The sequence below is a fragment of the Salmo salar genome, chromosome 07, assembly GCF_965601325.2.
Source record: "Salmo salar chromosome 07, fSalSal1, whole genome shotgun sequence".
Lineage (NCBI taxonomy): Eukaryota > Metazoa > Chordata > Actinopteri > Salmoniformes > Salmonidae > Salmo > Salmo salar.
Genome location: NC_138297.1, coordinates 60,802,501 through 60,829,953, shown reverse-complemented (window position 1 = coordinate 60,829,953; position 27,453 = coordinate 60,802,501). Strand labels below are relative to the sequence as shown.

Sequence of the window (27,453 nt, the reverse complement as noted above, 5' to 3'; positions counted from 1 at the left end):
AGCCCAGCCTACAGTACGGTCTCTCTGCTCTAGCCCAGCCTACAGTACGGTCTCTCTGCTCTAGCCCAGCCTACAGTACGGTCTCTCTGCTCTATCCCAGCCTACAGTACGGTCTCTCTGCTCTAGCCCAGTCTACAGTACGGTCTCTCTGCTCTAGCCCAGCCTACAGTACGGTCTCTCTGCTCTAGCCCAGCCTACAGTACGGTCTCTCTGCTCTAGCCCAGTCTACAGTACGGTCTCTCTGCTCTAGCCCAGCCACGGCTCTACAACTCTATTCTGACAACCCTAGTCAAACTGTCCTCCTCAGCAGGGTTCAACTATGTTGGATGTGTAACCAGGCCAGCGCGGTACAGCTCGGTTCAGCTCAGTAGTGTGAAAAGTCCTCTGGAGAGCTACTGGATGTGCAAGCTCTGGTTCCAGCCTCTGCAGCAACACCCATGACTCCGTTCACACTGATGAACATGATTAGTTGTAGATTTTCATGTGGAGCTGTTACATGCCTGGCCCGAGCCCATCTCTCTGTATCTCCAAGTGGAGCAGCAAATCTTTATTCTTCCCTCGTCTGCAGTCTGTTTGAGCTCTTGTGGTCTATTTCCATGTGCTTTGTGAGGTTCCATTTCCCCTGAGACGACTGGTTGTCTGACTGGTTGTATCTGTTATCTGTGAATGCATCGGAGTTGATTGTAGTTTGTAAAGATTGCATGTGTTCTCCTTTTCCAGAGGAGAGCACTGTCTTCTTGAGGCTTTGAACTTTCAAAGGATCTGTGTTGTACTGGGGGATTTGGCTACTGTGGAGAATTTCTGTACTTTTTTCAACTCTGCAGGGATTGCTCAAAAGACTTGTATGCAGTAAGGCATGAGGAGCTCTGTATTAATGCACTGTGCTATTGGTAGTGGTAATAGCAAGTTATCTTTTAGTGTTTTGTTCATTAGTCCACTCTTAGTACGATGCCAATTTGTTTTGCATGTCAGCAGCAGTCAAGTTTTCTAGATGCACTTCACTTTCAGTGCAGAGCTAAAACTGTGGTGATTGTGTTTTGCAAAAAAAGGGTTTAGTGTGAACTCTCCTTTGAATCCATCCTCCTTGTTATTCCCGCTAGGTTCAACGACAGTGACCAGTTCAAGGACCCTGACCTGTACTCAGACAAGTCTGACCGGGAGGGGGAGCAGGACCACGAGGAGTCAGACGTGGAGGGTCTGGGGAAGAGCGAGGAGAGTGACAGTGACACGTCAGAACGCCAGGATGACTCCTACATTGACCTTGACCCCAACGAGGCCCTGCGGGAGACTCCGTACCTGGAGCAGTCCCACGAGGAGCTGGGAGAGGTGAGGAATGATAATGAGCGTAGTCAGTACCGCTGGCTCTTATTGGTCAGGGGGACTGAGCGTACTCTGTATAAATGCATCTGATTGGACAAGCGATGTGAGAATTTTCCACCAAGGAAAGTTCGACTCAGTAACATTGAAGAGAATCAGCTTAATTTGTTATTTTTTAAGATTCAAGGCCTCAGAGAATATACTTAAGAGAAAACAAGTGGCATTTCTTTGAACACAGTGGGAACACTTGATAAACCTTGGTTTAAAATGAGGAAGAGTTAGATGATACTGGGAACTGAATGAATTTAACCCGACCCATCTGAATCAGAGAGGTGCGGGGGGGGGCTGCCTTAATCGACATCATCGGCGCCCGGGGAGTAGTTTTTGGGGATTTTTCCACCTTGCCAGCTTGAGGATTCGAACCAGAGACCTTTCAGTTACTGGCCCAACAGTCTTAACCGCTATGCTAGCTGCCGCCACACTGGTTGAAAGAGAAGTGAAAGGCGCAGAGTCGAGGCGTCCATCAAGAGTGGTGTGTGTGGGCAGCAGTCATCAGAGTGAAGCCTCAGACAGCCCCTAAATCAACCTGTCTGTGATCTCTCTCTAACCCTCTATCTCTGTCTTATGTCCCATTGTCTAACGTATTTTAGTCTGACACGTTGGAACCTAAATAGACCAGTAATCAGGACGTCCATCTCTTCTGCCACAGTTCCCCTGCAGTATGTAGAATGTTATACATGACCGTACTCCATTAGGATTAGACTTGTCAACAAGTCTTTAGAGGTTTGATGGAGCTTCGGAAATGATTTGTTCATGATTATGAAATCTTCAGCACTATTAATATAGCCTTAGCCAAGTGCCACAGGCAGGGCATGAAGAAATGATATTTGAAAGTGTTTGCGTGTGTATACCTGCCTGCGTGAAATCCCTCCCAGCTATTCTGTGCTGAATTAGAATTGTCATTTTCGATAGCTCGAATTAAACAGCCAGCAGATGCTAAAATGGGAAGACCAGAGATGTGAATAATGAACTGATTGATAACTGAGGAAGTTTTTCAGACTGGAGAGATGTTCATACTGAATAATATCACGGAGCAACTCCATAATGTGCTTGTTTCATATAGGTATATACTCCAACCCTATGTGAATACTGTGACCTTACATAGCCCATCACCTAGCAACCTCATCAACAGGTTTGGATCTCTTGGCGCAACAGCTACGATGTTGACTTTACAGTTGCTGAAGCGGCTTCAAGACCCGGTCGGGACTAACCCCAGAATTCATTCAATATGAAAGTGTGTGTGGTGTGTACAGTGAATCACCAAACCTTTACATGTGTGTGTCCCAGGCTGGTGAGGCGTCCCAGACAGAGACGGTGTCGGAGGAGAATAAGTCTCTGATCTGGACGCTGCTGAAGCAGGTCAGGCCTGGGATGGACCTGTCTAAAGTGGTCCTGCCCACCTTCATCCTGGAGCCACGCTCCTTCCTGGACAAGCTGTCCGACTACTACTACCATGCTGACTTCCTCTCTGAGTAAGTACTGCTACCATGCTGACTTCCTCTCTGAGTCAGTACTACTACCATGCTGACTTCCTCTCTGAGTAAGTACTGCTACCATGCTGACTTCCTCTCTGAGTCAGTACTACTACCATGCTGACTTCCTCTCTGAGTAAGTACTACTACCATGCTGACTTCCTCTCTGAGTCAGTACTACTACCATGCTGACTTCCTCTCTGAGTCAGTACTACTACCATGCTGACTTCCTCTCTGAGTCAGTACTACTACCATGCTGACTTCCTCTCTGAGTAAGTACTGCTACCATGCTGACTTCCTCTCTGAGTCAGTACTACTACCATGCTGACTTCCTCTCTGAGTCAGTACTACTACCATGCTGACTTCCTCTCTGAGTCAGTACTGCTACCATGCTGACTTCCTCTCTGAGTCAGTACTGCTACCATGCTGACTTCCTCTCTGAGTCAGTACTACTACCATGCTGACTTCCTCTCTGAGTAAGTACTGCTACCATGCTGACTTCCTCTCTGAGTCAGTACTACTACCATGCTGACTTCCTCTCTGAGTAAGTACTGCTACCATGCTGACTTCCTCTCTGAGTCAGTACTACTACCATGCTGACTTCCTCTCTGAGTCAGTACTACTACCATGCTGACTTCCTCTCTGAGTCAGTACTACTACCATGCTGACTTCCTCTCTGAGTCAGTACTACTACCATGCTGACTTCCTCTCTGAGTAAGTACTACCACCATGCTGACTTCCTCTCTGAGTCAGTACTACTACCATGCTGACTTCCTCTCTGAGTAAGTACTGCTACCATGCTGACTTCCTCTCTGAGTCAGTACTACTACCATGCTGACTTCCTCTCTGAGTCAGTACTACTACCATGCTGACTTCCTCTCTGAGTCAGTACTGCTACCATGCTGACTTCCTCTCTGAGTCAGTACTACTACCATGCTGACTTCCTCTCTGAGTCAGTACTGCTACCATGCTGACTTCCTCTCTGAGTCAGTACTACTACCATGCTGACTTCCTCTCTGAGTAAGTACTGCTACCATGCTGACTTCCTCTCTGAGTCAGTACTGCTACCATGCTGAGTCAGTACTACTACCATGCTGACTTCCTCTCTGAGTCAGTACTGCTACCATGCTGACTTCCTCTCTGAGTCAGTACTGCTACCATGCTGAGTCAGTACTACTACCATGCTGACTTCCTCTCTGAGTAAGTACTGCTACCATGCTGACTTCCTCTCTGAGTCAGTACTGCTACCATGCTGAGTCAGTACTGCTACCATGCTGACTTCCTCTCCGAGTCAGTACTGCTACCATGCTGACTTCCTCTCTGAGTCAGTACTACTACCATGCTGACTTCCTCTCTGAGTCAGTACTGCTACCATGCTGACTTCCTCTCTGAGTAAGTACTGCTACCATGCTGACTTCCTCTCTGAGTCAGTACTACTACCATGCTGACTTCCTCTCTGAGTCAGTACTGCTACCATGCTGACTTCCTCTCTGAGTAAGTACTGCTACCATGCTGACTTCCTCTCTGAGTCAGTACTACTACCATGCTGACTTCCTCTCTGAGTAAGTACTACTACCATGCTGACTTCCTCTCTGAGTCAGTACTACTACCATGCTGACTTCCTCTCTGAGTCAGTACTGCTACCATGCTGACTTCCTCTCTGAGTCAGTACTACTACCATGCTGACTTCCTCTCTGAGTCAGTACTACTACCATGCTGACTTCCTCTCTGAGTCAGTACTACTACCATGCTGACTTCCTCTCTGAGTAAGTACTACTACCATGCTGACTTCCTCTCTGAGTCAGTACTGCTACCATGCTGACTTCCTCTCTGAGTAAGTACTGCTACCATGCTGACTTCCTCTCTGAGTCAGTACTACTACCATGCTGACTTCCTCTCTGAGTCAGTACTGCTACCATGCTGACTTCCTCTCTGAGTCAGTACTACTACCATGCTGACTTCCTCTCTGAGTAAGTACTGCTACCATGCTGACTTCCTCTCTGAGTCAGTACTGCTACCATGCTGACTTCCTCTCTGAGTAAGTACTACTACCATGCTGACTTCCTCTCTGAGTCAGTACTACTACCATGCTGACTTCCTCTCTGAGTCAGTACTACTACCATGCTGACTTCCTCTCTGAGTCAGTACTACTACCATGCTGACTTCCTCGCTGAGTCAGTACTACTACCATGCTGACTTCCTCTCTGAGTCAGTACTACTACCATGCTGACTTCCTCTCTGAGTCAGTACTACTACCATGCTGACTTCCTCTCTGAGTCAGTACTACTACCATGCTGACTTCCTCTCTGAGTAAGTACTGCTACCATGCTGACTTCCTCTCTGAGTCAGTACTACCACCATGCTGACTTCCTCTCTGAGTCAGTACTGCTACCATGCTGACTTCCTCTCTGAGTCAGTACTACTACCATGCTGACTTCCTCTCTGAGTAAGTACTGCTACCATGCTGACTTCCTCTCTGAGTCAGTACTACTACCATGCTGACTTCCTCTCTGAGTCAGTACTACTACCATGCTGACTTCCTCTCTGAGTCAGTACTACTACCATGCTGACTTCCTCTCTGAGTCAGTACTACTACCATGCTGACTTCCTCTCTGAGTCAGTACTACTACCATGCTGACTTCCTCTCTGAGTCAGTACTACTACCATGCTGACTTCCTCTCTGAGTAAGTACTGCTACCATGCTGACTTCCTCTCTGAGTCAGTACTGCTACCATGCTGACTTCCTCTCTGAGTAAGTACTGCTACCATGCTGACTTCCTCTCTGAGTCAGTACTACTACCATGCTGACTTCCTCTCTGAGTAAGTACTGCTACCATGCTGACTTCCTCTCTGAGTCAGTACTGCTACCATGCTGACTTCCTCTCTGAGTAAGTACTGCTACCATGCTGACTTCCTCTCTGAGTCAGTACTACTACCATGCTGACTTCCTCTCTGAGTAAGTACTGCTACCATGCTGACTTCCTCTCTGAGTCAGTACTACTACCATGCTGACTTCCTCTCTGAGTCAGTACTACTACCATGCTGACTTCCTCTCTGAGTCAGTACTACTACCATGCTGACTTCCTCTCTGAGTCAGTACTGCTACCATGCTGACTTCCTCTCTGAGTCAGTACTGCTACCATGCTGACTTCCTCTCTGAGTCAGTACTGCTACCATGCTGACTTCCTCTCTGAGTCAGTACTGCTACCATGCTGACTTCCTCTCTGAGTCAGTACTGCTACCATGCTGACTTCCTCTCTGAGTCAGTACTACTACCATGCTGACTTCCTCTCTGAGTCAGTACTACTACCATGCTGACTTCCTCTCTGAGTCAGTACTACTACCATGCTGACTTCCTCTCTGAGTCAGTACTACTACCATGCTGACTTCCTCTCTGAGTCAGTACTACTACCATGCTGACTTCCTCTCTGAGTCAGTACTACTACCATGCTGACTTCCTCTCTGAGTCAGTACTACTACCATGCTGACTTCCTCTCTGAGTCAGTACTACTACCATGCTGACTTCCTCTCTGAGTCAGTACTACTACCATGCTGACTTCCTCTCTGAGTCAGTACTGCTACCATGCTGACTTCCTCTCTGAGTCAGTACTACTACCATGCTGACTTCCTCTCTGAGTCAGTACTACTACCATGCTGACTTCCTCTCTGAGTAAGTACTGCTACCATGCTGACTTCCTCTCTGAGTCAGTACTGCTACCATGCTGACTTCCTCTCTGAGTCAGTATTACGGTTGTAATGATGTAATTTTAACTAGTATTACCTGCTGGGACAGTACTACCAAGCTGACCAATCAAAGATCTTATATAGTAGGACATTACGTGCTTCTACACCTGCATTGCTTGCTGTTTGGGGTTTTAGGCTGGGTTTCTGTACAGCACTTTGAGATATCAGCTGATGTTTATTTATTTATTTGATTTATTTCACCTTTATTTAACCAGGTAGGCAAGTTGAGAACAAGTTCTCATTTAAATAGATTTGATTTGATTACTACCAAGCTAAGGTTTTATATAGTAGGAAAGTACTACCAAGCCGACCAATCAAAGATCTTATATTGTAGGACATTACTACCAAGCTGACCAATCAAAGGTCTTATTTAGTAGGACAGTACTACCAAGCTGACCAATCAAAGGTCTTATTTAGTAGGACAGTACTACCAAGCTGACCAATCAAAGGTCTTATATAGCAGGAAAGTACTACCAAGCTGACCAATCAAAGGTCTTCTTTAGTAGGACAGTACTACCAAGCTGACCAATCAAAGGTCTTATATAGTAGGACAGTACTACCAAGCTGACCAATCAAAGGTCTTATATAGTAGGACAGTACAGTCAGACCTGCCAAAGATACAGACAAATATTCAAAGATGTAGCTTTAACTTGATTTAGGTCTTCATTGCGATTTGATGTTGATCATTTCCAGGGCAGCTGTGGAGGAGAATGCCTACAACAGGATGAAGAAAGTAGTGAAGTGGTATATCTCTGGATTCTACAAAAAGCCACAGGTGATTAGAACATTCACTTAAAATCACTGTTTCAGCAGGGTCATGTTCATTAGGAAAACAGTGGAAAACATTTTTTTTTTAATTCAAGTAAGTGTTTCTTACTGGATAGGACCTGGTAGTCCCTCAATTTCAGTCCATTTCTTCTGTTAGGTGCCTAATGAACACGACTCTGTTGTGGATGTAACAAGATGTCCCTTGGTATCTCTACCATTCAGCGGACGTATCTAAAGCTCAGTTTTTCCTCCTTCTGAAAACCAGGGACTGAAGAAGCCATATAACCCCATCATCGGTGAGACCTACCGCTGCATGTGGCTCCATAGCAAGACCAACAGCAAGACCTTCTACATTTCTGAACAGGTGACAGAGCCAGGAGGGGAGACTGCTCCCTAATATGTGATTGTCTGGTTGGGATTTTTAATCTGACATTTGAGCAATTGATTCACCTTGTAGTTAGTATGTAAATTATGGATGTGTGGGGGAGTGGATGGATGGATCGACGGGTTGGTGGATGGATGGAACAATGGATGGGTTGGTAGATGGATATACGGGTTGGTGGATGGATGGATGGATCGACGGGTTGGTGGATGGATGGAACAATGGATGGGTTGGTAGATGGATATACGGGTTGGTGGATGGATGGATGGATGGATGGATGGATGGATGGATGGATGGATGGATGGATGGATGGATGGATGGATGGATGGATGGATGGATGGATGGATCGACGGGTTGGTGGATGGATGGGCGGGTTAGTAGATGGATATACGGGTTGGTGGATGGATCGACGGGTTGGTGGATGGATGGATGGATCGACGGGTTGGTGGATGGATGGGCGGGTTGGTAGATGGATATACGGGTTGGTGGATGGATGGATGGATCGACGGGTTGGTGGATGGATGGACGGGTTGGTAGATGGATATACGGGTTGGTGGATGGATGGATGGATAGATTGACGGGTTGGTGGATGGATGATGGATGGATGGATCGACGGCTTGGTGGATGGATGGACGGCTTGGATGGACGGATTGCTGGATGGATGGATGAGATGGTGGATGGATGGATGGATGGTTTCGCGGGTTGGTGGATGGATGGATCGACGGGTTGGTGGATGGATGTACGGATGGATGGATGGATGGATGGATGAGTTGGTGGGTCGATGGATGGTTTGACGGGTTAGTGGATGGATGGATTGATGGATGGATGGTTTAACGGGTTAGTGGATGGTGGATGGATGGATGGATCGACGGGTTGGTGGATGGATGGGCGGGTTGGTAGATGGATATACGGGTTGGTGGATGGATCGACGGGTTGGTGGATGAATGGATGGATCGACGGGTTGGTGGATGGATGGGCGGGTTGGTAGATGGATATACGGGTTGGTGGATGGATGGATGGATCGACGGGTTGGTGGATGGATGGATGGGTTGGTAGATGGATATACGGGTTGGTGGATGGATGGATTGACGGGTTGGTGGATGGATGATGGATGGATGGATGGATCGACGGCTTGGTGGATGGATGGACGGCTTGGATGGACGGGTTGCTGGATGGATGGATGAGATGGTGGATGGATGGATGGTTTCGCGGGTTGGTTGGTGGATGGATGGATTGGTTGGTGGATGTATGGATCGACGGGTTGGTGGATGGATGTACGGATGGATGGATGGATGAGTTGGTGGGTCGATGGATGGATGGATGGATGGATGGATGGATGGATGGATGGATGGATGGATGGATGGATGGATGGTTTGACAGGTTAGTGGATGGATGGATTGATGGATGGATGGATGGATGGATGGATGAATGGATGGATGGATGGATGGATGGATGGATGGATGGATGGTTGGTGGATGGATGGATGGGTTAGTGGATGGATGGATGGATGGTTTGATGGGTTAGTGGATGGATGGACGGGTTGGTGGATGGATGGATGGATGTGTTGGTGGATGGATGGATGAATGGATGGATGGATGGATGGATGGACAGGTTGGTGGATGGATGGATTGATGGATGGATGGATGGATGGATGGATGGATGGATGGTTGGATGGATGGATGGACCGGTTGGTGGATGGATGGATGGACCGGTTGGTGGGTGGGTGGATGGATGGATGGAGCGGTTGATGGATGGATGGATGGATGGACCGGTTGGTGGGTGGGTGGATGGATGGATGGATGGATGGATGGATGGATGGATGGATGGATGGATGGACGGGTTGGTGGATGGATGGGTGGATGGATGGATGGATGGAGCGGTTGATGGATGGATGGACGGGTTGGTGGGTGGATGGATGGATGGATGGACGGGTTGGTGGATGGGTGAAAGAAGGAATGTGATAGGTTTTCAGAAGGTCTAGACTCTACAACATGACATCTTCTGGTAGAGTGGCTATGATCAGGGCTAGCTTCCAGTACCTGTCCTCCTGACCATTGACCAATCACCTTTTCTCCTTGTCAGGTGTCCCATCATCCTCCAGTGTCGGCGTTCTATGTCAGTAACAGGAAGGACGGCTTCTGTCTCAGCGGAAGCATCCTGGCCAAGTCCAAGTTCTACGGTACAACACACACTCATGTCCACACACGCACACACACACACACACACACACACACACACACACACACACACACACACACACACACACCTACCAAACAGCAAATGCGTGTAGATAGATACGTCGGGCTTGTCTCATTATCAGTGGGAATAGAACATTTGGTAACACATTTCTGCTGGAAAAAATATATATATAATCATTTTAAAGGCGCACCCAACAAATGTTTTATCTGTGTTAACACCCTTTCCTGGGTGTTGTCATAATGATGTGTCTCTTTGCAGGAAACTCCCTGTCGGCCATATTGGATGGAGAAGCTCGGCTCACCTTTCTCAACAGAGGAGAAGACTACGTCATGAACATGCCCTACGCCCACTGCAAAGGTCTGAGCTCTTTTACTGACTGGAGTCTTACTGTGAAAGCAACACACATTACATTAAGGTCTGACCTCTTTTACTGACTGGAGTCTTACTGTGAAAGCAACACACATTACATTAAGGTCTGAGCTCTTTTACTGACTGGAGTCTTACTGTGAAAGCAACACACATTACATTAAGGTCTGACCTCTTTTACTGACTGGAGTCTTACTGTGAAAGCAACACACATTACATTAAGGTCTGACCTCTTTTACTGACTGGAGTCTTACTGCGAAAGCAACACACATTACATTAAGGTCTGAGCTCTTTTACTGACTGGAGTCTTACTGTGAAAGCAACACACATTACATTAAGGTCTGACCTCTTTTACTGACTGGAGTCTTACTGTGAAAGCAACACACATTACATTAAGGTCTGACCTCTTTTACTGACTGGAGTCTTACTGTGAAAGCAACACACATTACATTAAGGTCTGAGCTCTTTTACTGACTGGAGTCTTACTGTGAAAGCAACACACATTACATTAAGGTCTGACCTCTTTTACTGACTGGAGTCTTACTGTGAAAGCAACACACATTACATTAAGGTCTGACCTCTTTTACTGACTGGAGTCTTACTGTGAAAGCAACACACATTACATTAAGGTCTGACCTCTTTTACTGACTGGAGTCTTACTGTGAAAGCAACACACATTACATTAAGGTCTGACCTCTTTTACATTAATACCCATAGAATTATATATGCCCACCTAATGTTCTTTGCAAGCTTACCAGGGTTGGGCTCAATTCAAATTGAAGTCAATTCAGGAAGTAAACTGAAATTAGAAATCTATTTTTAATGACTTCTTAATAATCTGAAAAGGAGAAGCTGTTTATGTCAGAAGTATTAAACATTTTGGATTTTAAATTCAAATCACTTCCTGAATTGACTGCCTTGAGCCCAACCCTGAAGCAACTCGTCCATTTCTTCTACATGGGAAGTAGATTCAACATGACTTCTGTAGTCATACAGACTGACTGGAAAGTCTGTAGTACTGGAATATACTTCAGTACTAACTGAATCAGTCCTGATTCACACACTACCAGGGTTGGGTCAATACCATTTCACTTCAGTCAATATGAAAGGAACATTGGAATCAGAGTGTCAGTTTACTTCCTGAATGGAATTCAATAAAATTGAATAAATCCTTACACTGCACACTACTGTAGTGTATACTAACTATCCTCCCTCTGTAGAGTACCATCTTTACTGTAGTGTATACTAACTATCCTCCCTCTGTAGGGTACCATCTCTACTGTAGTGTATACTAACTATCCTCCCTCTGTAGGGTACCATCTCTACTGTAGTGTATACTAACTATCCTCCCTCTGTAGGGTACCATCTCTACTGTAGTGTATACTAACTATCCTCCCTCTGTAGGGTACCATCTCTACTGTAGTGTATACTAACTATCCTCCCTCTGTAGGGTACCATCTCTACTGTAGTGTATACTAACTATCCTCCCTCTGTAGGGTACCATCTCTACTGTAGTGTATACTAACTATCCTCCCTCTGTAGGGTACCATCTCTACTGTAGTGTATACTAACTATCCTCCCTCTGTAGGGTACCATCTCTACTGTAGTGTATACTAACTATCCTCCCTCTGTAGGGTACCATCTCTACTGTAGTGTATACTAACTATCCCCCCTCTGTAGGGTACCATCTCTACTGTAGTGTATACTAACTATCCTCCCTCTGTAGGGTACCATCTCTACTGTAGTGTATACTAACTATCCTCCCTCTGTAGGGTACCATCTCTACTGTAGTGTATACTAACTATCCTCCCTCTGTAGGGTACCATCTCTACTGTAGTGTATACTAACTATCCTCCCTCTGTAGGGTACCATCTCTACTGTAGTGCTACTACCTCCCGAGGGACCTCCACTGGGCCTCCTCCCTGTAGGGTACCATCTCTACTGTAGTGTATACTAACTATCCTCCCTCTGTAGGGTACCATCTCTACTGTAGTGTATACTAACTATCCTCCCTCTGTAGGGTACCATCTCTACTGTAGTGTATACTAACTATCCTCCCTCTGTAGGGTACCATCTCTACTGTAGTGTATACTAACTATCCTCCCCCTGTAGGGTACCATCTCTACTGTAGTGTATACTAACTATCCTCCCTCTGTAGGGTACCATCTCTACTGTAGTGTATACTAACTATCCTCCCTCTGTAGGGTACCATCTCTACTGTAGTGTATACTAACTATCCTCCCCCTCTCAGGCATCCTGTATGGCACCATGACTCTGGAGCTGGCTGGCCAGATCACCATTGCCTGTGAGAAGACAGGATACAGTGCCCAGCTCGAGTTCAAACTCAAGGTAGGAGGAAATAACGCGTTCTTTAGCTACAATCATTTAACTTTTAGTCTTTAATGAACAAAAGCTTCAAACTCTAGATGGGAGGGGGGGGCAACTCTCATCTTGGAGAGCTACAGGACCCACCTGCAGGCTTTTTCTCCAGCCCCAATGGAGCACAACTGATTCTACTAATTAGCTGCTCAACAGGACCTTGATTAGCTGAATCAGGTGTTTTAAAGTGGGGTTGGAACAAAAGCCTGCATACCCAGTACCTAGCCGAGAGGAGGGTTGCCTGACCCACCCCTGTGCTGCATCTTGAACTTCAAAACACCAATACCAATGTGATGAATACTCCTTTCTGGAACACTTTATTTTACAGCCTTCTACTTACCAGGTAATACTTAGATAGTACTTGTTGAAGTGGTAGCTACCTAGAGTAATAGTATAGTTAGATTAGTAGCTATGTACACAGTTGTTTCTTTTGAGACACAAGCATCAATATGTCCCATTTGGTACCAGGTAGTTACCAAAACTGTTGGATTCTATGAGGTCATTACCAGAAATGATACATTGGTGCCATGTAACATGGTTACCATGTCTCCACTTTGATGCCATGTAAATACCAGGTAAGAACCAGGTTAAACAGGGCTGTAACACCCTCCCCCTCTCTTTTCAGCCGTTCTTGGGTAACAATGACAGTGTAAACCAGGTCTCTGGAAAGATCAAGCTGGGGAAGGAGGTGCTGGCTACGCTGGAGGGACACTGGGTAAGTTACATTTGACATTTTAGTCATTTAGCAGACGCTCTTATCCAGAGAGACTTACAGTAGTGAATGCATACATTTCATAATTTTTTTTTTTTTTTTTGTACTGGCCCCCCGTGGGAAACGAACCCACAACCCTGGCGTTGCACACACCATGCTCTACCAACAGAAGGAAAACAGAAGGAAAACTGACAAACAGTTTGGGACGAGAAATGCTTATTTTCGTTTTCCGTTGCAAACGTTGGTGCCCTAATGAACACAACCCTACACTTCTCTTTAAAACCTCTTTGGGCTAAGTGGGGCGCTAGTGACCCACCTCGACGACATCCGGTGAAATTGCAGGGCGCAAATTCAAAATACATAAATTGTAATATTAAACGTTCAAAAGCTTAACTTCTTGTTAATCCAACCCATTTGTCAGATTTCAAAAAGGCTTTACGGCGAAAGCATACCATGTGATTATCTGAGGGCAGCGCCCCACATACAAAAGCATTAAAAACATTTTCCAAACCAGCAGAGGCGTCACAAAAGTCAGAAATAGCGATAAAATAAATCACTTACCTTTTGAAGATCTTCCTCTGTTTGCAGTCCCAAGGGTCCCAGTTACACAACAAATGGTCGTTTTGTCCGATAAAGTCCTTCTTTATATCCCCAAAAGGTTAGTTTAGTTGGCGTGTTTGATTCAGTAATCCACCCGTTCCACTCGTTCAACATGTATACAAAGGAATCCCAAAAGTTACAAATAAACTTCATCCAAACAAGTCAAACAACGTTTCTAATCAATCCTCAGGTACCCAATATGTAAGTAAACACTAACATTTAAGACGGAATGTAGTATGTTCAATTCCGGAGACAAATAACGAAGTGCGCGCCCTCATCCACGCGCGCCACAAGACTACAGTCCAAAATGAAAGCACCTTGAAAAACTATAATTACTAACTCATTTTTCAAAAAACAAGCCTGAAACCCTTTCTAAAGACTGTTGACATCTAGTGGAAGCCATAGGAACTGCAATCTGGGAGGAATTCCTTTGAATATCCCATAGACAAGCATTTGAATGGGTGGTGACCTCAAAAAAAATCATTTACGAATGGATTCTACCATATCAGTTATTTTATACTCACAGACATTATTTTAACAATTTTAGAAACTTCAGAGTGTTTTCTATCCAATGCTACCAATTATATGCATATCCTAGCTTCTGGGCCTAGCTTCTGGGCCTGAGTAACAGGCACGTCAGTCATCCGAACTTCCGAATACTGCCCCCTAGCCCACATGCATATACATTTTTTTTTTAATGTTTCGAAGTATGGAAAGTTGTTATTTTCCACCCCAAAGGTCAAACTGACTTTGATTATGTCAGGAGACCTGACCTTGATGAAGTTTTAATGGAGGCCACCGAACATGCACTTTCACCTACCTGCTTAATGCATCCAAACTGTATGTAGATTTAAGTCACCAATTAAATGTAAAATGGGCTGTTTTCTGCACCAAAGGCCAGAGACACTGTTGAATACATGCTGAGACTGTTAGTTTGTCAGGGTGACAGGCTGCGTACACAGTATATCATCATCAATATCTGTTAGTTTGTCATGGTGACAGGCTGCGTACACAGTATATCATCATCAATATCTGTTAGTTTGTCATGGTGACAGGCTGCGTACACAGTATATCATCATCATCAATATCTGTTAGTTTGTCAGGGTGACAGGCTGCGTACACAGTATATCATCATCAATATCTGTTAGTTTGTCAGGGTGACAGGCTGCGTACACAGTATATCATCATCATCATCATCAATATCTGTTAGTTTGTCATGGTGACAGGCTGCATACACAGTATATCATCATCATCATCAATATCTGTTAGTTTGTCAGGGTGACAGGCTGCGTACACAGTATATCATCATCATCATCATCAATATCTGTTAGTTTGTCATGGTGACAGGCTGCGTACACAGTATATCATCATCAATATCTGTTAGTTTGTCAGGGTGACAGGCTGCGTACACAGTATATCATCATCATCATCATCAATATCTGTTAGTTTGTCAGGGTGACAGGCTGCGTACACAGTATATCATCAATATCTGTTAGTTTGTCATGGTGACAGGCTGCGTACACAGTATATCATCATCAATATCTGTTAGTTTGTCATGGTGACAGGCTGCGTACACAGTATATCATCATCATCATCAATATCTGTTAGTTTGTCAGGGTGACAGGCTGCGTACACAGTATATCATCATCATCATCAATATCTGTTAGTTTGTCAGGGTGACAGGCTGCGTACACAGTATATCATCATCAATATCTGTTAGTTTGTCAGGGTGACAGGCTGCGTACACAGTATATCATCATCATCATCATCATCAATATCTGTTAGTTTGTCAGGGTGACAGGCTGCGTACACAGTATATCATCATCATCATCAATATCTGTTAGTTTGTCAGGGTGACAGGCTGCGTACACAGTATATCATCAATATCTGTTAGTTTGTCATGGTGACAGGCTGCGTACACAGTATATCATCATCAATATCTGTTAGTTTGTCAGGGTGACAGGCTGCGTACACAGTATATCATCATCATCAATATCTGTTAGTTTGTCAGGGTGACAGGCTGCGTACACAGTATATCATCATCATCAATATCTGTTAGTTTGTCAGGGTGACAGGCTGCGTACACAGTATATCATCATCAATATCTGTTAGTTTGTCATGGTGACAGGCTGCGTACACAGTATATCATCATCCAATATCTGTTAGTTTGTCAGGGTGACAGGCTGCGTACACAGTATATCATCATCAATATCTGTTAGTTTGTCATGGTGACAGGCTGCATACACAGTATATCATCATCAATATCTGTTAGTTTGTCAGGGTGACAGGCTGCGTACACAGTATATCATCATCAATATCTGTTAGTTTGTCAGGGTGACAGGCTGCGTACACAGTATATCATCATCATCATCAATATCTGTTAGTTTGTCAGGGTGACAGGCTGCGTACACAGTATATCATCATCAATATCTGTTAGTTTGTCAGGGTGACAGGCTGCGTACACAGTATATCATCATCAATATCTGTTAGTTTGTCATGGTGACAGGCTGCATACACAGTATATCATCATCAATATCTGTTAGTTTGTCAGGGTGACAGGCTGCGTACACAGTATATCATCATCAATATCTGTTAGTTTGTCAGGGTGACAGGCTGCGTACACAGTATATCATCATCATCATCAATATCTGTTAGTTTGTCAGGGTGACAGGCTGCGTACACAGTATATCATCATCAATATCTGTTAGTTTGTCATGGTGACAGGCTGCGTACACAGTATATCATCATCAATATCTGTTAGTTTGTCAGGGTGACAGGCTGCGTACACAGTATATCATCATCAATATCTGTTAGTTTGTCAGGGTGACAGGCTGCGTACACAGTATATCATCATCAATATCTGTTAGTTTGTCAGGGTGACAGGCTGCGTACACAGTATATCATCATCAATATCTGTTAGTTTGTCAGGGTGACAGGCTGCGTACACAGTATATCATCATCATCATCAATATCTGTTAGTTTGTCAGGGTGACAGGCTGCGTACACAGTATATCATCATCATCATCATCATATCTGTTAGTTTGTCAGGGTGACAGGCTGCGTACACAGTATATCATCATCAATATCTGTTAGTTTGTCAGGGTGACAGGCTGCGTACACAGTATATCATCATCATCATCAATATCTGTTAGTTTGTCATGGTGACAGGCTGCGTACACAGTTTATCATCATCATCATCAATATCTGTTAGTTTGTCAGGGTGACAGGCTGCGTACACAGTTTATCATCATCATCATCAATATCTGTTAGTTTGTCAGGGTGACAGGCTGCGTACACAGTATATCATCATCATCAATATCTGTTAGTTTGTCAGGGTGACAGGCTGCGTACACAGTATATCATCATCAATATCTGTTAGTTTGTCAGGGTGACAGGCTGCGTACACAGTATATCATCATCATCATCAATATCTGTTAGTTTGTCATGGTGACAGGCTGCGTACACAGTATATCATCATCATCATCAATATCTGTTAGTTTGTCAGGGTGACAGGCTGCGTACACAGTATATCATCATCACTATCTGTTAGTTTGTCAGGGTGACAGGCTGCGTACACAGTATATCATCATCATCATCAATATCTGTTAGTTTGTCAGGGTGACAGGCTGCGTACACAGTATATCATCATCACTATCTGTTAGTTTGTCAGGGTGACAGGCTGCGTACACAGTATATCATCATCATCAATATCTGTTAGTTTGTCAGGGTGACAGGCTGCGTACACAGTATATCGTCATCATCATCATCAATATCTGTTAGTTTGTCATGGTGACAGGCTGCGTACACAGTATATCATCATCATCATCAATATCTGTTAGTTTGTCAGAGTGACAGGCTGCGTACACAGTATATCATCATCAATATCTGTTTGTTTGTCAGGGTGACAGGCTGCGTACACAGTATATCATCATCATCAATATCTGTTAGTTTGTCAGGGTGACAGGCTGCGTACACAGTATATCATCATCATCATCATCATCAATATCTGTTAGTTTGTCAGGGTGACAGGCTGCGTACACAGTATATCATCATCAATATCTGTTAGTTTGTCAGGGTGACAGGCTGCGTACACAGTATATCATCATCAATATCTGTTAGTTTGTCATGGTGACAGGCTGCGTACACAGTATATCATCATCATCATCAATATCTGTTAGTTTGTCAGGGTGACAGGCTGCGTACACAGTATATCATCATCACATCATCTGTTAGTTTGTCATGGTGACAGGCTGCGTACACAGTATATCATCATCATCATCAATATCTGTTAGTTTGTCAGGGTGACAGGCTGCGTACACAGTATATCATCATCAATATCTGTTAGTTTGTCAGGGTGACAGGCTGCGTACACAGTATATCATCATCATCATCAATATCTGTTAGTTTGTCATGGTGACAGGCTGCGTACACAGTTTATCATCATCATCATCAATATCTGTTAGTTTGTCAGGGTGACAGGCTGCGTACACAGTTTATCATCATCATCATCAATATCTGTTAGTTTGTCAGGGTGACAGGCTGCGTACACAGTATATCATCATCATCAATATCTGTTAGTTTGTCAGGGTGACAGGCTGCGTACACAGTATATCATCATCAATATCTGTTAGTTTGTCAGGGTGACAGGCTGCGTACACAGTATATCATCATCATCATCAATATCTGTTAGTTTGTCATGGTGACAGGCTGCGTACACAGTATATCATCATCATCATCAATATCTGTTAGTTTGTCAGGGTGACAGGCTGCGTACACAGTATATCATCATCACTATCTGTTAGTTTGTCAGGGTGACAGGCTGCGTACACAGTATATCATCATCATCATCAATATCTGTTAGTTTGTCAGGGTGACAGGCTGCGTACACAGTATATCATCATCACTATCTGTTAGTTTGTCAGAGTGACAGGCTGCGTACACAGTATATCGTCATCATCATCATCAATATCTGTTAGTTTGTCATGGTGACAGGCTGCGTACACAGTATATCATCATCATCATCAATATCTGTTAGTTTGTCAGGGTGACAGGCTGCGTACACAGTATATCATCATCAATATCTGTTAGTTTGTCAGAGTGACAGGCTGCGTACACAGTATATCATCATCAATATCTGTTTGTTTGTCAGGGTGACAGGCTGCGTACACAGTATATCATCATCATCAATATCTGTTAGTTTGTCAGGGTGACAGGCTGCGTACACAGTATATCATCATCATCATCATCAATATCTGTTAGTTTGTCAGGGTGACAGGCTGCATACACAGTATATCATCATCAATATCTGTTAGTTTGTCAGGGTGACAGGCTGCGTACACAGTATATCATCATCAATATCTGTTAGTTTGTCATGGTGACAGGCTGCGTACACAGTATATCATCATCAATATCTGTTAGTTTGTCATGGTGACAGGCTGCGTACACAGTATATCATCATCAATATCTGTTAGTTTGTCATGGTGACAGGCTGCGTACACAGTATATCATCATCATCATCAATATCTGTTAGTTTGTCAGGGTGACAGGCTGCATACACAGTATATCATCATCAATATCTGTTAGTTTGTCATGGTGACAGGCTGCGTACACAGTATATCATCATCATCATCAATATCTGTTAGTTTGTCAGGGTGACAGGCTGCGTACACAGTATATCATCATCAATATCTGTTAGTTTGTCAGGGTGACAGGCTGCATACACAGTATATCATCATCAATATCTGTTAGTTTGTCAGGGTGACAGGCTGCGTACACAGTATATCATCATCAATATCTGTTAGTTTGTCAGGGTGACAGGCTGCATACACAGTATATCATCATCAATATCTGTTAGTTTGTCAGGGTGACAGGCTGCGTACACAGTATATCATCATCATCATCATCAATATCTGTTAGTTTGTCAGGGTGACAGGCTGCGTACACAGTATATCATCATCAATATCTGTTAGTTTGTCAGGGTGACAGGCTGCGTACACAGTATATCATCATCAATATCTTTTGTTATTTGGGTTTCTGCTGGAACCAGCTGGCTTTTACTGTGTTCTCTCCAAGCTGGGCCTCAGACAGACAGACAGACAGACACTGACAGGTGACAGGCACGGACTGACAGACAGCAGACTGACAGACAGGCAGACTGACAGATGACAGACAGGCAGACTGACAGACGACAGACAGGCAGGCTGACAGACGACTGAGAGACTACAGACAGACTGACTGACAGGCGACAGGCACGGACTGACAGACGACAGACAAAAACTGACTGACTGACGACAGACAAGAACTGACTGACTGACAGACTGATTGACTGACAGACAGACAACCGACACGGACAGACAGACGACAGGCACGGACTGACAGGCGACAGGCACGGACTGACAGACAGACACAGACAGACAGACACAGACCGACAGACTGACAGACAGACACAGACCGACAGACAGACAGACAAAAACAGATGACAGACAGACTGACAGATAGACGACAGGCACGGACTGACAGACGACAGGCACGGACCGACAGACAGACAGACGGACAGATACTGTCAGATACTGACAGACAGACAGGCACGGACTGACAGACAGCCAGACACAGACTGGCAGACAGACAGACACATACTGACAGACAGACAGACTGACTGACTGACTCACAGACTCACAGACTGACAGCCTGACAGCCAGACAGACAGACACAGACTGACAGACAGATAATGGGTCAATGTTAGAACTGACCACTCCTCTGCATAACTATCACCTCAGTCATTCTATCTCACACCTTCCTCTGGCTTTCTGGGTAATTACCCCGGCCAGCTCTATGCCATTAGTGTCATCGGGTTCTTGGGAATAACGTGTGTGTGTGTGTGTGTGTGTGTGTGTGTGTGTGTGTGTGTGTGTGTGTGTGTGTGTGTGTGTGTGTTTATATATATATACACTGCTCAAAAAAATAAAGGGAACACTTAAACAACACAATGTAACTCCTAGTCAATCACACTTCTGTGAAATCAAACTGTCCACTTAGGAAGCAACACTGATTGACAAGAAATTTCACATGCTGTTGTGCAAATGGAATAGACAACAGGTGGAAATTATAGGCAATTAGCAAGACACCCCCAATAAAGGAGTGGTTCTGCAGGTGGTGACCACAGACCACTTCTCAGTTCCTATGCTTCCTGGCTGATGTTTTGGTCACTTTTGAATGCTGGCGGTGCTTTCACTCTAGTGGTAGCATGATACGGAGTCTACAACCCACACAAGTGGCTCAGGTAGTGCAGCTCATCCAGGATGGCACATCAATACGAGCTGTGGCAAGAAGGTTTGCTGTGTCTGTCAGCGTAGTATCCAGAGCAAGGAGGCGCTACCAGGAGACAGGCCAGTACATCAGGAGACGTGGAGGAGGCCGTAGGAGGGCAACAACCCAGCAGCAGGACCGCTACCTCCGCCTTTGTGCAAGGAGGAGCAGGAGGAGCACTGCCAGAGCCCTGCAAAATGACCTCCAGCAGGCCACAAATGTGCATGTGTCTGCTCAAACGATCAGAAACAGACTCCATGAGGGTGGTATGAGGGCCCGACGTCCACAGGTGGGGGTTGTGCTTACTGCCCAACACCGTGCAGGACGTTTGGCATTTGTCAGAGAACACCAAGATTGGCAAATTCGCCACTGGCACCCTGTGCTCTTCACAGATGAAAGCAGGTTCACACTGAGCACGTGACAGACGTGACAGAGTCTGGAGACGCCGTGGAGAACGTTCTGCTGCCTGCAACATCCTCCAGCATGACCGGTTTGGCGGTGGGTCAGTCATGGTGTGGGGTGGAATTTCTTTGGGGGGCCGCACAGCCCTCCATGTGCTCGCCAGAGGTAGCCTGACTGCCATTAGGTACCGAGATGAGATCCTCAGACCCCTTGTGAGACCATATGCTGGTGCGGTTGGCCCTGGGTTCCTCCTAATGCAAGACAATGCTAGACCTCATGTGGCTGGAGTGTGTCAGCAGTTCCTGCAAGAGGAAGGCATTGATGCTATGGACTGGCCCGCCCGTTCCCCAGACCTGAATCCAATTGAACACATCTGGGACATCATGTCTCGCTCCATCCACCAACGCCACATTGCACCACAGACTTTCCAGGAGTTGGCGGATGCTTTAGTCCAGGTCTGGGAGGAGATCCCTCAGGAGACCATCCGCCACCTCATCAGGAGCATGCCCAGGCGTTGTAGGGAGGTCATACAGGCACGTGGAGGCCACACACACTACTGAGCCTCATTTTGACTTGTTTTAAGGACATTACATCAAAGTTGGATCAGCCTGTAGTGTGGTTTTCCACTTTAATGTTGAGTGTGACTCCAAATCCAGACCTCCATGGGTTGATAAATTGGATTTCCATTGATTATTTTTGTGTGATTTTGTTGTCAGCACATTCAACTATGTAAAGAAAAAAGTATTTAATAAGATTATTTCATTCATTCAGATCTAGGATGTGTTGTTTAAGTGTTCCCTTTATTTATATATATATATATATTAGCCATGTCCTCAGATCGTTCAATACAGCTCTCTCAGCCTGTTTAGGAGGACTGTCTGAGTCAGATTAGCTGTACCTAAACATCACTAACACTACCTCCATCCCATAAAGGCACCCTATTCCCCATATAGTACACTACTTTTGACCAGGGCACATAGCCAGGTTGTTTTGGTAGGTCAGGGTGATGGAACACTTTGGTGTCTAATAAGAAGCAGTGGTTGTAGGCAGATAACAGGATGTCAGACAGTTTGGTGAGTGATTGAATGTTTGTCTGCTTGGTGTGTAGATGTTTTTGTATTTCTCTGTGTGTGTTTCTCATTGAATGTTTTTTGTCTGAGCGTGTGTGTGTGTGTGTGTGTTGGGGGGGTGTAACTGTGTTAACCGGGTCTTCCTGTGTGTGTGTGTTGGGGGGGTGTAACTGTGTTAACTGGGTCTTCCTGTGTGTGTGTGTTGGGGGGGTGTAACTGTGTTAACCGGGTCTTCCTGTGTGTGTGTGTTGGGGGGGTGTAACTGTGTTAACCGGGTCTTCCTGTGTGTGTGTGTTGGGGGGGTGTAACTGTGTTAACCGGGTCTTCCTGTGTGTGTGTGTGTTGGGGGGTGTAACTGTGTTAACCGGGTCTTCCTGTGTGTGTGTGTTGGGGGGTGTAACTGTGTTAACCGGGTCTTCCTGTGTGTGTGTGTTGGGGGGTGTAACTGTGTTAACCGGGTCTTCCTGTGTGTGTGTGTTGGGTGGTGTAACTGTGTTAACCGGGTCTTCCTGTGTGTGTGTGTTTGGGGGGGTGTAACTGTGTTAACCGGGTCTTCCTGTGTGTGTGTGTTGGGGGGTGTAACTGTGTTAACCGGGTCTTCCTGTGTGTGTGTGTTGTGAGGTGTAACTGTGTTAACTGGGTCTCCCTGTGTGTGTGTGTTGGGGGGTGTAACTTTGTTAACCGGGTCTTCCTGTGTGTGTGTATTGGGGGGGTGTAACTGTGTTAACCGGGTCTTCCTGTGTGTGTGTGTGTGTTGGGTGGTGTAACTGTGTTAACCGGGTCTTCCTCTGTGTGTGTGTTGGGGGGGTGTAACTGTGTTAACCGGGTCTTCCTGTGTGTCGGGCTCCTCCAGGACAGTGAAATCTTCATCAACGATAAGAAGACGGGGGTGGTGGAAACGTTTTGGAACCCCACAGCAGAGCTGCGTCAGAGCAGACTAACACGTTGCACTGTGCCTCCTGAGGACCAGGGAGACTATGAGTCTGAGAGGTATGAAGAGACCCACCGACTCTTTTCTTTCTCCCCTCTTTATTCCTCCTCTCTCCTCTATTCATCATCTCATTCCTTCCCCTCGTTGGCTCTTTATTCCTCCTCTCTCCTCTATTCATCATCTCATTCCTTCCCCTCGTTGGCTCTTTATTCCTCCTCTCTCCTCTATTCATCATCTCATTCCTTCCCCTCGTTAGCTCTTTATTCCTCCTCTCTCCTCTATTCATCATCTCATTCCTTCCCCTCGTTAGCTCTTTATTCCTCCTCTCTCCTCTATTCATCATCTCATTCCTTCCCCTCGTTGGCTCTTTATTCCTCCTCTCTCCTCTATTCATCATCTCATTCCTTCCCCTCGTTAGCTCTTTATTCCTCCTCTCTCCCCTCATCATCTCATTCCTTCCCCTCGTTGGCTCTTTATTCCTCCTCTCTCCTCTATTCATCATCTCATTCCTTCCCCTCGTTGGCTCTTTATTCCTCCTCTCTCCTCTATTCATCATCTCATTCCTTCCCCTCGTTGGCTCTTTATTCCTCCTCTCTCCTCTATTCATCATCTCATTCCTTCCCCTCGTTGGCTCTTTATTCCTCCTCTCTCCTCTATTCATCATCTCATTCCTTCCCCTCGTTAGCTCTTTATTCCTCCTCTCTCCTCTATTCATCATCTCATTCCTTCCCCTCGTTAGCTCTTTATTCCTCCTCTCTCCTCTATTCATCATCTCATTCCTTCCCCTCGTTAGCTCTTTATTCCTCCTCTCTCCTCTATTCATCATCTCATTCCTTCCCCTCGTTGGCTCTTTATTCCTCCTCTCTCCTCTATTCATCATCTCATTCCTTCCCCTCGTTAGCTCTTTATTCCTCCTCTCTCCTCTATTCATCATCTCATTCCTTCCCCTCATTGGCTCTTTATTCCTCCTCTCTCCTCTATTCATCATCTCATTCCTTCCCCTCGTTAGCTCTTTATTCCTCCTCTCTCCTCTATTCATCATCTCATTCCTTCCCCTCGTTGGCTCTTTATTCCTCCTCTCTCCTCTATTCATCATCTCATTCCTTCCCCTCGTTAGCTCTTTATTCCTCCTCTCTCCTCTATTCATCATCTCATTCCTTCCCCTCGTTGGCTCTTTATTCCTCCTCTCTCCTCTATTCATCATCTCATTCCTTCCCCTCGTTAGCTCTTTATTCCTCCTCTCTCCTCTATTCATCATCTCATTCCTTCCCCTCGTTAGCTCTTTATTCCTCCTCTCTCCTCTATTCATCATCTCATTCCTTCCCCTCGTTAGCTCTTTATTCCTCCTCTCTCCTCTATTCATCATCTCATTCCTTCCCCTCGTTGGCTCTTTATTCCTCCTCTCTCCTCTATTCATCATCTCATTCCTTCCCCTCGTTAGCTCTTTATTCCTCCTCTCTCCTCTATTCATCATCTCATTCCTTCCCCTCGTTGGCTCTTTATTTGTTCTCGTCATGTCCTTTTCAACTCATCACAGGAAGTCACTTGAAATGCAAGTAATGAAGAAGAAAGTCCACACCGAGAATAAAATAGGAAAAGAGCAATTTTCACTTCTTCTGAGTTACAATTGAAATGGATTTGTTTTGTATCTAAAACAAGCTGCTCATCAGCTCCCTGCTGTCTGTAACTCTGTATCTCTCTCTCTTTCTCTCTCTCTCTCTCTCCCCACTCTCTCTCTCTCCCCACTCTCTCTCTCTCTCTCTCTCTCTCTCTCCCCCTCTCTCTCTCTCCCCACTCTCTCTCTCTCCCCACTCTCTCTCTCTCTCTCTCTCTCCCCACTCTCTCTCTCTCTCTCTCTCTCTCTCTCTCTCCCCCATCTCTCTCTCTCCCCACTATCTTTCTTCCCACCTCTCTCTCATTCCCCCCTCTCTCTCTATATATATATATCTCTATATATCTCTCTATATATCTCTCTCTCTTCATGGACTTTTCTAACCTCCAACCTCTCAATCATTCTCTCTCTCGCCTCTCACTCTTCCTCTCTCTCTCTATCTCCCCCTCTCTCTCTCTCCCTCCCTCCGTCCTCCCAGGTTATGGCAGCATGTAACAAGGGCCATCAACAACAAGGACCAGACAGAGGCCACCAATGAGAAGTTTATCCTGGAGGAGGCTCAGAGGAAGTCAACCCGCGAGCGCAAGGCCAAGTGTGAGGACTGGGCGCCCGGGCTCTTTGAACAGGACCCCGTAACCGGAGAATGGCATTACAGATATGCCGAGTGAGTTCCTTATCTCCAATTCACACACTCTATTCCCCATAGGGCTCTGGTCTAAAGTAGTGCACTATATAGGGAATAGGGTGTAATTTGGTACGTGACCCGTTAGTTGAAGTTGAGTAGAAGTTACAGTTCTAGGATCAGCTTATCTCCCTGATATTTGTATGTTAGCCATGAGTGGGTGAAATGTGAGACTGACCTTCGATGCCTGTCTGGGAGCAAATGCATCTTACTCCCACATTGATATATTAAAGGAGAGGGGCCATCTAGTGGAGATGTTATGTAACTAAATTCTCTATTGACAGGCAGAGCCAGGAAAAACTTGAGGCTATATTTAACGTTTATAGAGATGTTAGACTATATTAGTTTGCCAATGCTTCCATTACTATGACGACCAAGAAGTAGCATCAAAACCTTGTATGTAATGTATGTCAAGTCATCTGAACTGACCCCAGAGCTGATCAACAGGAGGATTGTGACACCTAGTGGATGGACCTGGTATTACATCATGTTGGCATAACATTACCTGTGGTAGTCAATACCAACAGACTGTATTATCTGTTTATGTAATGTTCTCTCGTGTGTGTGTGTGTGTGTGTGTGTCCATCCGCAGCACCCGGCCGTGGGATCCGCTGAATGATATGATTCAGTTTGAGAAAGACGGCTGGATCCAGACTAAAGTGCGGCATCGCACCCCTATGGTACGTTCTGCCAGTGTAATTAGTCTCAGTAACCAGGGCCCCAGGAGGGATGGCAATTGCAAGTGCCAGGTAGGTTGGCCAACCGAACAGCGCTCCCTGAGTTGTTTTTATACTTCTTGATTTATTTTTTTTACACCTCCTCCACTTCAGTTTGTCACCAGCCACCACTGCAGCTTGCTCTAAAAGTCTTCTCCAGCTCCATTCACAACCATCGCCTGTGGCTGCTTCTGTTCCGTGTGGGCCGCGCCGCACTGCCCAGCCTGTTGTCTCGTACAGCCATTTTGTTTTGACTGTTTCCCCACCACCTACCGCCATGTGGTTGTTGTCATTTTTTAGATGATTTCTGGATAATTCTGTTGTCGTTTTTAAGAAGGTTGGTTGTTGATGTCTCTGAGCGCTTTAAAGGCTTTAATGGGTGCTTGGTTGGTTAGTTCATTTGGTTGGTTAGTTCATTTGGTTGGTTAGTTCATTTGGTTGGTTAGTTTAATTTGGTTGGTTAGTTCATTTGGTTGGTTAGTTCATTTGGTTGGTTAGTTCATTTGGTTGGTTAGTTTAATTTTAGTTGGTTAGTTCATTTGGTTGGTTAGTTCATTTGGTTGGTTAGTTCATTTGGTTGGTTAGTTCATTTGGTTGGTTAGTTTAATTTTAGTTGGTTAGTTCATTTGGTTGGTTAGTTCATTTGGTTGGTTAGTTTAATTTTAGTTGGTTAGTTCATTTGGTTGGTTAGTTCATTTGGTTGGTTAGTTTAATTTTAGTTGGTTAGTTCATTTGG

At 45.2% G+C, this 27,453-nt stretch overlaps 1 protein-coding gene across 5 annotated transcripts in view; it reads left to right on the top strand.

Moving 5' to 3' along the window:
- LOC106609678 (oxysterol-binding protein-related protein 8) overlaps nt 1-27,453 on the top strand; it is a 164,830-nt gene that overhangs the window by 130,408 nt on the left and 6,969 nt on the right. For 3 of the 5 annotated variants that reach the window (XM_082977806.1, XM_082977807.1, XM_082977808.1), the window contains 11 exons: nt 1,101-1,326; nt 2,665-2,849; nt 7,287-7,368; nt 7,627-7,725; nt 9,826-9,922; nt 10,201-10,299; nt 12,560-12,657; nt 13,313-13,402; nt 23,630-23,766; nt 25,798-25,983; nt 26,594-26,750. In XM_082977806.1, the coding sequence (XP_082833932.1) occupies nt 1,101-1,326; nt 2,665-2,849; nt 7,287-7,368; nt 7,627-7,725; nt 9,826-9,922; nt 10,201-10,299; nt 12,560-12,657; nt 13,313-13,402; nt 23,630-23,766; nt 25,798-25,983; nt 26,594-26,750 (1,456 nt within the window). The remainder of the gene's footprint in view (nt 1-1,100; nt 1,327-2,664; nt 2,850-7,286; nt 7,369-7,626; nt 7,726-9,825; nt 9,923-10,200; nt 10,300-12,559; nt 12,658-13,312; nt 13,403-23,629; nt 23,767-25,797; nt 25,984-26,593; nt 26,751-27,453) is intronic. The other 2 variants (XM_082977805.1, XM_082977809.1) reach the window with 1 other exon arrangement.